Source organism: Monodon monoceros, unplaced genomic scaffold (genome assembly GCF_005190385.1).
Source record: "Monodon monoceros isolate NGI ecotype Baffin Bay Population unplaced genomic scaffold, NGI_Narwhal_1 Super_Scaffold_12, whole genome shotgun sequence".
Taxonomy (NCBI): Eukaryota; Metazoa; Chordata; class Mammalia; order Artiodactyla; family Monodontidae; genus Monodon; species Monodon monoceros.
In genome coordinates this window covers 151,449,014-151,462,349 of record NW_021703768.1, presented here as the reverse complement: position 1 = coordinate 151,462,349, position 13,336 = coordinate 151,449,014, and the positions used below count along the sequence as shown (strand labels likewise).

The following is a 13,336-nucleotide window of genomic DNA, read 5'->3' as shown; positions in this document are numbered from 1 at the left end:
AAGGCGCAACAAGGTTCGGTCCCGATAAGGCCGGGCACACCTGGCCGCCAGAACCTTGGGTGCAAGCAGTGGGTGCCCCCTCCGCTTGTACCAAACAGGATCACACACCTTTATTATCCTCAAAATGTAACAAACGGGGTAAGAAATCCCTCCCTCCCGCCCCACCCCACCCCACCCCCCACCTCCGCAGTCCAAGGGAAGCGTTTAAAAAGCCCCGCAATCAGGCCAGGAGTCCGCGGGTGGGGCCCGGGACGCCGGGCGCCCTCTATACGGCTGTAGTCCTCCCGAACAAGGGGATGGAGACCGGCAGGCGCCAAGCTCCGTGCTCCAGTGGCTCTCGGCTGCTGAGCTCTGAGTCGGTCCAGCTGGGGAAGACCCGACGGCTGCGGTCCGCCTGCAGGCAGAGCGCAGGGCAGGGCGGCGCGGGCCGCGGGGCACTGGGCAGGTGCAGCGCCGACGTGTAGCCCCGGTCCAGGAAGAGCGGCTTGTAGCTGGGCGGCGGCTGCTCCTGTTTCTCCGCGCTGTCGCGGCGGCTCAGAAAGGGCGTGACAATCTTGCGATAGAGGCCGCGCGTGTCCGTGAGCACCTCGCTGTAGGGCGGCGGCGGCTCGGCCATCAGCACCGCCTCTTCGTAGCACGGTGGCTTGGACGTGTCCGATTCCGCTGCGAAGTGGGAAGCGGTCCGAGGACGTGAGGCTCTCCGTCCTCAGCCTCCCGCAGAGGCCTTGGCCAGCCGCCAACCCCAGACCCAGCCCGCTCCCTCCTCCTAGCTTCTCAAGGAGGCTGTCCTATGGAAGCCCCGCGGGTAAGCAGCGAGCCCGCCCCCTGACGAGGCCTCGCCCACCCTAGTAACCCAGGCTGCCCTCTGGCGGAGGTCGGTACTTACCTTGGCGCGGGTAGCTCCACGGCCGCGGCGGTACTGATAGGTGCTGCGGCGGTGGGTGCGGAAGCGCGTGGTGGTGTGCGTGCGGGTGCGCGTGCGGCTGCGCGGGCCCGTGGTGCAGCATCGGGTGCACGTGCACGTGCTGGTGGGCGTGCGCCGGCGCCTCGAGACGGCCGCGGTGAGGTGGTGGCGGGGGCGCCAGGCCGGGGGGGCTCCCGGCCTGGCTGCCCTCGAGCTCAAGGGGCTCCAGCTCAAGCGCGCGCAGATTCTGCTCACGCAGCCGCTCCTCCTGGCGCCGTTTGAGGCGGCGGCGCAGGAAGCTGCAGAAGCAGCAGAGTAGGACGATGAGACCCCAGATGAGCCAGAAACCGGCAAAGCACGTGAGGAACGTGTAGGTGCCCTGGGACATAACCATGGCGGCGGCGCGGGCGGCGGGTCCTCGGCTGTTTCACTGGACAATGGGCTCCTCGACGTGGCCCCGGGCCCGCGCCAAGCTCCCAGATGCCTCCAGCGTCACTCGGGGACCCGCGGCCGGGGGCTGCCCGCAGCTGGGTTCAAGTCGTGCGCGCGCAGGCAGGGGGCAGCAGCAGCGGCGCCCGCTCCTTCCCATGGCGCCGACAGGCACGCTGGCGGGCCTCACCCGGGGCCGCGCGGGACCTGTGGGACAGACACAGGGCGCGGTGAAGGCGTGCTGTAGCCCCGGACGACTTCCCTGCCCGCGCCGGTGCCCTGCGCAATCCCGGGGAAGCCTCCTCTACGGAACCTCCGCACTCCGCGGGGGCCCGGTGACGTCACCTGGATGACGTCACGCTCAGAGGTTTCCCCCGTAGGGCTTTCCCGTATCTGAGACCCGGCCGCCGCCGCCTCCCAGCCGAGGTGACTCCAGGCAGGCCAGCAGGGGGCGCGCGAATGCCAGGTTCGACCTCCGTGCGAACGGAGATTCGCCATCCGCATCCCCGGGGTGCAGGGTACCCCAGCTCCGAAAGGGCTTGAGAGGCCCATAGGCAGACTCCCTGGGCGCCGAAGGGGAGCCATGGCGCAGTTGTATTGCGGCGGAGAAAAGGTGGTCCACCTCCTAGGCCCCAAAAGCAGCCCGCCGGTGCCCAGCTTCAGCCCTATGCATACACACCTGGCAGCCCCTGGCGCCCTAGGCCTTGTATCCGCTCCCAACCCTGGATGTCCAAAGCGTGTAACATTCCGGACCGCACCGCGGCTTCCTGCTTGTCTCAGCTCTTGTAGGGGGGGATCGGGCGGGTGGTTCCCGCGGCTACTGCGTGCTACCAGCCTTTGTCTGAGCCCAACGCGCCGCCGAGCGTGGGCCGTTCCCTCTTTTCCTTTACTCTAGGCGCCTCCGCTCGCTGAATCCCAGCTCCGTCTCCGCTTCCTCAGCCTCCTACCCATGCGCAGCCCCACTTGGCCCTGCCCTTCTAGCTCCAGGCCGCCATGTCTCTTCCCCCAATTCCTTTCCCTCTCTGCAGAGGGTAGGAAAATTAGCTCAAGTAATCGGTACCACCTGGTTCCACATCACTCCAGATGGGCACCTCTAGTTCCATTTCCTCTCCACAGCCAGGGTTGAGAGGGGAACCTTGCATCCTAAGAGGTATGTAGGAGGGAGCCCTAACTGAGGAGGGACAGGCGACTGTTCACCACCCCCTCAGAACAGGAATGACCCCTTCCTGACTGCCTTATACCCAGGGGCTTTCACATACAACCCTTTGGGGTAACAAATTATTCCTGTTTTACAGATTTTACACAATTAGCTGTGTGGATGGCAGTTGACGGTTCCATAATTTGAACCCAAGCCTGGCCACAAAACCCTAGCCTGGGGTGGGAGAGTGCTGCTGCTTGAGCTACTCTGTGGGTCTCTTCCAGGAGCCCCATGGACCCCCCATCCTCAGCATGCCCAACCAAGGCACACATGCATTCAGCTCTGGGGGCCACAGTGAGCCTGAGCCCCAAGCTGGGGACCCCACATTAAGTTGACTTAGACTGGTCTGAGAGCAAGCTGGGGGGAAGCCAGGCCACACAGGCCACCCCACACTTCTCCCCCAGATGGCTCCTTTCTGACTCCGTGACTGCTTTGTGCCATGTGCCACTGGTGCCCGTGCCAGTCCCTTTCTCATGGGCCTGTGTTCCAGAACACACAATGGCAGGAACAATAGCTCCACCCGCCCCCTCGACAACCCCACCATGAGGCTGCCATGGTGACGCAGCCCAGATAAAAACACGATGCTGCCAGTCACTGGGAGTTAATTAAATCTGTTATTCTCCTTTTCCTGAGCCCACAGGAATTTTCAGGAGTGCTCTGAGGAAGCTGGCCCTAACTAGGGGGCTCCTTGGCCTGCAAAGTAGGAACAGCTCCGGGTCAGGAAAGCACTTCTGGGGCTGGAGGTGATGGAGTTTAGCTGAATTAGAAATAAAAATACCTGCCAAGGATTGTCTACTGTGTGAAGCCTCATTCTAGGCCCCTTCCGTGCAGAGTAATCTAATGCAATCTTCAACACCACCTTCTCACTGGGGGTCATGCCCATTTGACGGATGAGACAGTCTTAGAGAAGGAAGTGACTTGCCCTGGGTCACACAGCTAATAAGGGGAAGAGCTAGGATTTAGCCTGAGTGTGAATCCAAAGTCTGTGTTGAAACACTTTCCCCTAAGTGATGAGTGAGATGTAAATAAATGCACGTGAGCACTCAGTACAGGAGATTTGGCAGTCGTGGGGACACTGGCCAGGCTGGCCAGCCTGTAGCCAAAACGCGCCTTCCTACTCCTTCCTACCAAAACTTGGTGCTTCTGGCAACCAGTCCTCAGCTCAACAGTGGGAAAGGCTACAGGGTGAAGGAGAGATGGAATGGCAGCTCTAGGGTTAACAAGGAACAAAGGACAGGGACTGTGCCCTGAGGGGTCCAGCTCAGCTCGCTGGGCATTAGGAGGACTGGGACAGGCCACACCCAAGACCCACTGGGTGCCACTGTCGCCTCTCAGCCTGTCTCATCTATCAAATGGGCATGACCCCCAGTGAGAAGGCAGTGTTGAAGATCACATAAGATTCTGTGTGGAAGGGGCCCAGAACAAGGCCTGACACACAGTAGACAAGCCTTGGTGGGTATTTTTATTTCTAATTTAGCTAAACTCCAGCTGAGAGGCAGGAACTATTGCTGAATTTTACAGACTTGGCCTCTGTGGGTCTGAGAGAGGAAGTCTGCTTAAGGTCTCACAGCTGAGCTGGCCCTCTGACCCCCCCCACACGGGGCTGGTCCATAGGAGTTGCTCAGTAATATCTCATCTAATCCACAGTAGTTGCCCAATATATAAATGTCAAGGAATTAATTCAGGCTTCTCCAAGTGCTCTTCCTGACGAAGCCAAGCTTCTCAAAGCCTTTCCAAAGGGCTGTTCCTTTATCCCTTCATGCCTGTGCATGCTCCTGTCCGGGTCTGGGGCGCCCTTCAAACTCAGACCCTGCCTCTTGCTCACAGCCACTCACCTTCCCCATCCCCTTCAGACGCATGCCTGGTCCCTAGTAAATACCAACTCCAACTGTGTGCTGGGAGCGGAGCCTTTGGCCAGACTCATCCTTAAGTCTGCCGTTTTATGATTTGTTTTCTGTTTGTTTCCTTATTCTCTTTTCTTACCTTTTTGCGGGTTATTTGGACGTTTTTCAGGATTCCATCTTGGTTTATTTGTGGAGTTTGTGAGTATATCACTTTGTAGGGTTTTCTTAGGCCACACACTCACTGGGAGCACAGCAGGGGATGGGAGTGAGAGCTGGAGGGTGACATGTTGTCTCAGTTTCCTCGTCAGTGGCCGCTAATCCATACAAAGGGCTTGGAGATGCCCAACAAACATGAGCACTGCTGTCCACAGTTTCAGAGCTGGGGGTGCAGAGGTGTGTGCCCCCGGGCTGGATGCCACAGAGAGTTCTCAGTCACCCTATAAACTACGTGAGCATTCTGCCCATTTGACAGATGAGAACACTCGGCTCAGAGAGATTAAATGACCCCCAAGGTCACACAGATCTCTTACTCTAGGGCCTGGTGCACTGCTGTGGGCACCTCCCACATTACTCCTCTGTATGGAGAACCCCGGCCCCCTAACCTTAGACCCCAAAGATCTGCTGCTGGCTCTTTTATCTCAGCAAAGGGCCCACCGTTTACACCATCTGCCAAATCCTGTTGTTTTTAACCCTCAGTATAGTGTGTCTTCATCTGTCCACTTCCTTTTGTCCCCCCACCGCAGCTGGCTGGGTCAGGTCACTGTCATCTCTCACCTGGGCCCCCATTACCGTGCTTGCCACCACTCTCTCTACTTCCACGCTGTGCTTCTGCCTGGCCTGCCACTCTCCACACTGTCCATTTCCCCCTGGCCTGCTCCTGAACCCAGCTGCTACACAGCCTCGCTGCTCTCGCCCCAGCGCGTGCTCCTCAGCCTCACCTGTTACCTCCCTGGACGTGTCAGCCTCCAGCTACCTCACCCTGCAGGGCTGGATGAGAAGTCCAACGATATCAATCACAGTGTTCTGTAGTGGCCTGTGTCCAACACGAGGGCTGCATGTGCCTTGATCATCTGGCATACGGTAGCTCAAAAACCACTTGTTGAAGGAGTAACTGGAGGTGTCCAGTTACCTGTTTGGTCTTTTAGCTGTCTGACAAGGAATACCTCAAGAGCTAGGTGTGCATCTAGTTCATTCCTGGGAAATGTTGGCCATTCACCAAAGTGTCACTGAGAAAGCAGCTCTCAGCCCTCACAGGGAGGTTTGTAAGCAAGCTGAGGATGCACACGTCTATGTGAATAAAAGGAAAAGTCTATGTGGAGATGTGTACCAGGGGCTCTGGAGTGGAAAGAAGGAATCCCAGGCAGCAGGGCCTCTGGGTCACAAGGGGGAGCCGTGGATGTGACACCAGAGTTGCTGGTCAAGTGAAGGAATAGGCATTCAGGCTGGGGGACAGAGGAGAGGAGGAGAGTATGGTGTGTGGAATGAGGGTGGGGTAGGAAAGGTGACCGCTCACCTGTCCTGCGTGCCCTGCACGTGCCAAGCCCCCTGCTAACCTCTCTAGATTCATTACCTCAGCGAGGAGGGAGCTGCTGCCATCCCCACTCTACAGGCAGAGAGCTGGGGCCTGTACAGGCCCACATAGCCTGTGGGCTTATGAAATCCAGGGGACTGTAAAGCCCACTGTCCTGGCAGGAAGGCCATTTTAGGGAGGCACTGGTGACATTTTTACACTCCTCCCACACCAAGACAAATGAACTGAAACCAGAGAGAGATGATGGCAACTGTCCCAGCTGCCACAGTCGGCCAGGCGCGGAGCTGGCCAGAACCTCATTTCCAGCGAGGCCAAGGTACTGGCTTGACACCCTCACCTGCAGGCAGCATCTCTGTGATCCAACCTCAGCACAATGCCAGGAACCCAGGGCTTGCGAAACTGCAAACAGGACAACAGAGATTGGGGCCCTAGTGGGTTGGTGTCTACTGTACTCAGATCTGCCCCTCCAAGGGAGTTGCCCGCACCTCGGGGGTTGTGGGGGGGGAAGCGGAGGTGACTGTACCCTCTTTTGAGGGGCAGCCTGGTGAACACGCAGAGCACTGAGCAGGGAGCCCTGGGTTCAAATCCTACTTATACCCTGCCCAGGCTGTGTAATCCCATCCCAGCTATTCCCATGCCTGAGCTGAAGTTTCTTCACCTGTATGACAGAGACAATGAGACCTGCCTGGCAGTGCCAAGGTAGGAGCAGAACTGATGGGGGATGTGAAAATACACCAGCATATACAGCTGCACTTGACAAACCAAATGCCAGCACCTTGCAGCCTCAAGAGGCTCAAATGTGGAAACTGGCCCATGGAACTACATCTACACAAGCCTGGAGATGGTCTAGCAAAAACTGCCATCACTTTCCCTTGGACTAGAGATCTCAGCCTTGTGACTCTCAGGCTGGACACAGTTCATGGACGTGTTTTGTTGGCCCATAATCATTTTTCAAAGATATGATTAGTTGCCAAGATTTAAAAACCAGGAGATTTTACGTAAATTTCTGGGTCAACTTGAAAACCGGACAACCTCGTCACACCAAGTCCACCTTCTCAGATGGTGACACAGACTGCAGCTGATCAGTGCCCTAGTCCACCTGGGCCTTGGAGGCATTTGGGCTTCTAACCCCTGAGCTAGACTGAGCACCCATAGGGGCCAGCAGTGCACGGGCCCATCACTGCTAAATTCCTTCTGCTACAGCCAGGGCTGCAAGCTGACCAGGCCACAGAGCCCACAAACCAAGGCATAGGGCCTTGGGGGTTTCCCAGGGGACTGAGGTAGCCCTCACTGCTCAGCTTCCCTCAGAGAGAGAAAATGGAAGGAGGGAGGAAAGGAGGCAACCCAGCCATAGCACGGTCCTACAGAGCATCTGGGGGCAAGAATCTGGCTGATTTTGCTGGAAGAAGGAAAGGTGTGCCAAGGCCTAAAAGACATAGGGAATTTCCTCACTGGAGGAATGCAGAAGAAGGTTAAGAATGCTCCTCTAGAAGGCTCTACAGTTCTTTTCCGCCTGGCTCACAAAAGATAGCATGTAGCAATACCATAGCAAAGAGGGGCCATGCCAGCAGAGAAACCTGCACTGGAAACCTAGCTCCACCACTTATTAGTTGTACAACCTTGAGCAAGTCATTTTACCTCCCTGAGCCTTGGAGTCATCACCTCTAAAATGGGGATAATAAACTTACCTTGCACAATGTTGTAAGGACTAGGAGATCATGGATGCAGAATGCTCAGCACAGGTCTCACACAGCAGGAACAGAATGAAAGGAGCCTGTGAGTAATTCCAAAGGCACTCCTGCCTGTGGGAGACTCAGGCCTGACTTAGGATACCACCCATCTAAGGGCATCTATGTCAAGGCCTCACATGCCCAGGTAATGGTCACCTCTGGTACCCAGGAGACCTCCCTGGATGGGAAAGGAAACCCAAGGGTGGTTGTGGTCACTGGGATGTTGGGTCCAAGGCCTGCGGTTGGGGCTGGCATCTGCTGAGTCAGGCCCGGGAGAGATGGCAGGAGGGCCATTTCTCTCCCCCAGCACGCTATCCACTGAGGGGAGGTTGGGAGGGGAGCCAGAGGTCATTTCCTCTGACTCAGCGGCCATTCTCCTCTCAGAGGAGCTCCCCTGGAAGATAGGACATCTCCATGTGGCGCTGGCCTGCCTGCCGGCCAACCTGCATGCCACCCAGCACAGTCTGGGCTTTGTGCTCAGACAAGAAAGGGACACTTGTGATCCAGACAGGGGGTCGGGTGCTTCTATTTGGTCTGGGATTCAGCTTCCCTGGGTCAGCAGTGTCCTTTCCTCTGCTACTGCCCACGCTCCTTCCACCCCTTCCCGGAGAATGGTGGCTTGAGAAGAGGAGCAGAGACCCACCGCGGGCCCAAGCCACGGTTTGGCACATGCTCTGGCCGTGAGGAGGAGGGATGCGAGCGTCTTTCATCTCCCCTGGTAGGGACCATCACCTTTGGGGCACCCAACTCGGGTCAGGCCATTTCGCTGGCGGGGGTGGCGGTGGTGGGGTTTGGGTTTGGGGTGACGGGCACAGACCCCGGACCCATGCCTCCTCCTCCCGTGGCTGGCCCAGGGGCTGGCCCGCCCCCACGTTTGCTGCCACCCCAGGAGCCCTGCTGCGACGACTGCAGCCACGTGGGAGCCAGCTCCTGCCCACGGGGCCGCTCGCCCCCCACCCCCACCCTCGACGGCTGTGGAGGCAGGAACACCCAGACGGGCCAGAGGGTCGAAGTTCCCCCCACCGCGAGAGGGAGAGTCCCCCGGGGCTTCGGCCCCTCGTGGGGGCGGGGATAGGGGGTCGCCGCCCTGCAGCCGCGTTGCCGGGGAGCGCAACCCGGTTGCTGTGGCAACCGTTTCCAAGCGAACCGGCGGCGGCTTGCGCCCTGCTCCCGCTTCTTGGCTCACTGGCGCCTTCCCTCTCTCTCCCTGCCTCCCTCCCTTCCTCCGGTGTGGGCTGGGGGAGGGGCTGGCCGGGGCGGGGGTCCGGGGCGGCGACCCGGGGCCAGGGCGCGGAGCCGCCCGCGGGGAGGGGCTTAGCCCCGGGACCATCTTCCGCCCGCGCTCCGGACCCGACCGGCCCGCCACCGCGGTACTCACGGGCCCAGGCATCCTCCTCGAGCTCGTCCTCCTGGCTCGGGGCGAGCGGCACGGGCCCCGCGGACAGAGCCCGCGACCCGGGGGAGGCGGCGGCGGCCCCAGGGAACGGACTGTGGCAGCGAAGGCGGCTCCGAGAGCTGGGCTGGAGCCGCGGGGCGCGCGCACGGGCGCGTACACGGCGCGTACCGAGCCCGGCGTGCGCGCGCGCGGCCGCCGGCAGAGGGCCCCCACCCCCAGTCAGTCGCCGCCGAGGATGCTGTCCCGGGAGCGAAAGGCTGAGGACCCGGCACCCACCTGCCGCACCGAGACTCGGCAGGCAGGGCGCCGGGTTCACCCTGCACAGGGAATGCCCACGCCACGCCGCACAGCTCCTGGCAACAGGTTGTCCGGACCCGGCAGACGCTAACAGACCTGGTGCACACCGTCGTCGGCTGAGCACACAGGATGCTCAGCCAAGGAGCTGAGATGGAGAACGAACCTACCTACCTCAACCCGGAGAACGCACACATGTCCAGGCCCTGGCCACATCCTGACAGGCACCGCACACACGCAGTGGGCAGGGGCTGGAGCAGGCAGGCACCCCAATGTGGCTCCAACTCACAAATACATAGCCCACTCCCAAATCACGGCCCTTCCCACTGTGTTCCCAGCACACACTATCACATGTCTAGTAAGAAGTAGCACAGGGAAAACCTAGTGCTGGATCCATAACCCTGGCTTTCATGGACCCTGCTCATCCCCAGGGAACAGAGGTGAGCTCTAGTGAGGGCCCCGCTACCTAGGCTGAGTCTGAACCTGACTGTCCATCAGCCTCTTAATTGGGTTCTTTGTTTCCAGTCCAAATTCTCCACCATGCTTAGGGTGGTCTTCCAAAAACATCCTCCACCATCATGTTGGCTGGGGCATTTTGAGTTCCAAGTGACAGAACCTCAGAACAAATAGGCTTGAGCTCAAAGGCATTTGGCACATGTAACTGCGAAGTCCAGGGGTAGATTTTAGCTGTGATCACAATTGTGTTCCAGCAATGGAATGAGGCATTTATCTGTTCTCTCCACTCAGTTCTCTTCTGTTTGCATTATTTTCAGGCAAATTTGCCGCCAAATGGTGGCGAGGATGACCCCACAGCTCTAGGCACAAGCCACCCATCCCCGGAGGAACTGAGAACCCCAATTCTTCCCCAACAGTTCTAGCAACCCCCTAGGTTCTTTCTGGATTCATTTTGGCCAAGTGCCCGTAGGTGATCCAATCGAGGTATGGGGGAAGGGATATGTGTTCAGCCACCCAGTATGTTACCTTTTCTTTGAGCACCCTGATTTCATTGGGGGACTCATTTCACCCCATTAGTTGCCCCTGATGTACAGTGGGCAGGTTCCCAGCCTGGTCATTTGGATTCCTTGGATCTGGAGCTCAGTGGTGCAGAGACATAAACATGGCTGTAACATATTGCTTCTGGAGGTTGTGCCTTGATGAGCTGCCTCAGTTCTCATTCTTCCCCACTCAGCTCCTCCATATCTTTTTTTTTTAATTAATTAACTTTTGGCTGCATTGGGTCATCGTTGCTGCGCGCGGGCTTTTCTCTAGTTGAGGCGAGCGTGGGCTACTCTTCATTGTGGTGCATGAACTTCTCATTGTGGTGGCTTCTCTTGCTGCGGAGCATGAGCTCTAGGCTCACGGGCTTCAGTAATTGTGGCACGCGGGCTCAGTAGTTGTAGCTTGCGGGCTCTAGAGCACAGGCTCAGTTGCTCTGCGGCATGTGGGGTCTTCCCAGACCAGGGCTCGAATCCGTGTTTCCTGCATTGGTAGGCGGATTCTTAACCACTGCACCACCAGGGAAGCCCCTCCATATCCCTTTAACACTTTCTAAGTTAGCTATAGGACAGCTCTGTCACTTGCAACCAAAGATTCCTAACAGCCCAACCTGGGTCACATGCTCTGGGAGTATGTGTATGCAGGGGGTGCAAGCCCAGTCTCATATAAACCAAAAGGACTGAGGGGAGCCTACCCAAAGGAAACATGGGGTGCTTTTGTACATGCTAGGGAGACACCCTGACACAACCACCTACAACCCTTCAGGACTGCCCCACCCTCCAGATGAGACGCCGCATCTTAACACAGCTTTCAAAGCCCAGGATGGCAGAGTCTCACTGACCTCCGCTCCAGCCACTACCCCACGTTCAGCCATCCTAAACCACTAGAGGCTCTAGACCATCCGTCTCCTCCCCTGGGAACATCTGATTCTGTATCCTGGAGGGTACCACTTGACACCTTTGTGGCAAGGGGCCTCCCCTGTTTGGTGTTGGCCCCCAGTCCCAGCATCATCTCTGCTACAGTGCTGATCACACTGGGTCCCACTGTCCCCACGTCTGCTTGCCTACCAGACAGAGCTCGAAGCTGGCAGGGGCCTCATTTCCATCTGGGTCCCCCAGCTCTTACCATAGGGCTGGATGGAGGAGGTGAACTTGGGCAAGGCTTGTTAAGAAGTGAATTCTGGGAGTTTTCTCTGCCAAGCATCCACTGTGGTAAGAACTTTAGGGTGGGTTGAACCCTAGCCAAGAAGTTCCTACCTAGCCTAAGGGGAGTCTGGTGGGAGGTCTGGACCCACCCGGCTACCTGGCACTCATTTACCCTTGCACACCTGCCCAGAGCTGGGCTGTGGCTTCTGCACACTAATACCTATCTCCCCCCACCACCCACAAGAAAGCCCGGAGCACCTCAGGCCCCAACCTCTCACCTCCAGCTTCTTCATCTTCAGCTGGCTTCCTCTCCAAACTGCAGTGGCCGCTCACCAGCTGGAAGACCTAGGTAAGGCCCTCTCCCTACCCCATTTCCCTCAAGTCAATAGAAGCAGCGGTGCGCACTCCACATACCAAGAGCTAGGCCGCCACCAGAGGCCCCTTCAAAGTTGGTACTTGGAACCTTGACTTGTCCTTAAGATAGCCATCAGCCTGACCCCCAGCACCCACATACCCCCAACAGGCAAGAGTCCTGCCAGTGACCCAGGGGCTCAAGGGGGTGACTGGCTACTTAGTTGGATTCTCATAGATGCCCAGTGAGGCGATGGGTATCACACCCAGCTTTCCAGACGAGGGAAGGGCCTATGCAAAGGCAGCTTGGCAAGTGGCCAGGCTGGTACTTGAACCCAGAGCTATCCAACTGCAAAGCTCATGTGGCCTCTGTGGCACTGGGTACCCAGCCCAGAGGCAAGGAACAAACACTTATGGTGGTTACAGAGCATCCCTGGGGGGCTGGGGCCACTGGGATGCTACAGACCAGGAAAAGACTTGTGAAGTCTGGGACAGACTTGTGGTCAACAGGCTGCCACTCCCAAGTCTCTGCACAGGTGGAATGCTCCCCAACTTCCTCTGTCCCCCAGGTGAATGTCTCCTTCAAGACCTGGCTCAACTGCTACCTTCAGAGAATCTTCCCTGATGGCCACATGGCTGGTCTCCACCCACCTCTGCCACAGCCTAACTTCCAGCATCACCAGTGTCTGTCTCTGCCCAGCCACATTTCCTGCTTCAAAGGCAAAGCAGAGGAATGGCTCTAACACATGTGTACTGGCCCTGGGCAAATCACACAGCAGGTGTGGGCAGGTGCTCCTAACTGGCAGGTGTCCAGGTAAGACAGACTGGGCAGGTGTTCCTAACAGCAGCTCCCACCTTACTCCCCAGGCCGCTCCAAACCCACGAGCGGCAGCCAGGCCACCTTGGCCTCAGAGGAGATACTGCCAGCTGAGCCCACCTCTCCAGCACAGGCCCACACCCTAGTGGTTCCAGAGCCAGACCCATACCTAGCGGGGACCCAAGGCTTCTTTTCTCAGGCCTCAACCTGCTGAGGAAGCTGCTGGGCCCAGAGGCCACCAAAGCCTGGCTGCCTGGAGAGGCTACCCCAAGATCGGCCCTGGGGGCCCTTGGGCCTTGCTGGAAGGGCAGCCGCCACTATCCCCACTTCCAATCTCTTTCCACTTCCAGCAGGGCCAGGGAGGCAGGAAGACCCCTGGACCACCAGGGGCAAGAAAGAGGCAGGCAGGGGCAGCTGGCCAGGTTTGTGCTCGGACTGTATTCACACAGAGACATGTGGCAGCTTATATTGGACAAAATGGGTAATAAAAATTGGCTTTAAATATGGAAAAACTGGGACCCTGTAATCCCACGCTACCCTAACACTGGGACCAGGATGGCCATCACAGTCCGGGAGGGGCCAGGGCTGGGGCCTGGGCCAGGGCAGGCCCACAGCCTCGCCTGCCCCCTTCTCTCTCTCTCTCTCTCTCTCTCTCACACACACACACACACACACACACACACACACACACACACACACAC

At 58.2% G+C, this 13,336-nt stretch overlaps 1 protein-coding gene across 1 annotated transcript; it reads right to left on the bottom strand.

Annotated features, from left to right (window-relative positions):
* Positions 1-85: 85 nt before the first annotated feature.
* Positions 86-6,261, bottom strand: PRR7 (proline rich 7, synaptic). Its single transcript, XM_029216985.1, has 3 exons — positions 6,244-6,261; positions 887-1,540; positions 86-663 (listed from the first exon to the last, which is right to left on the bottom strand). Exons 2-3 carry the CDS (start codon positions 1,296-1,298, stop codon positions 266-268), a joined length of 810 nt encoding a protein of 269 aa, XP_029072818.1. The 5' UTR covers positions 1,299-1,540; positions 6,244-6,261; the 3' UTR covers positions 86-265.
* Between the last annotated feature and the right edge of the window lie 7,075 nt (positions 6,262-13,336).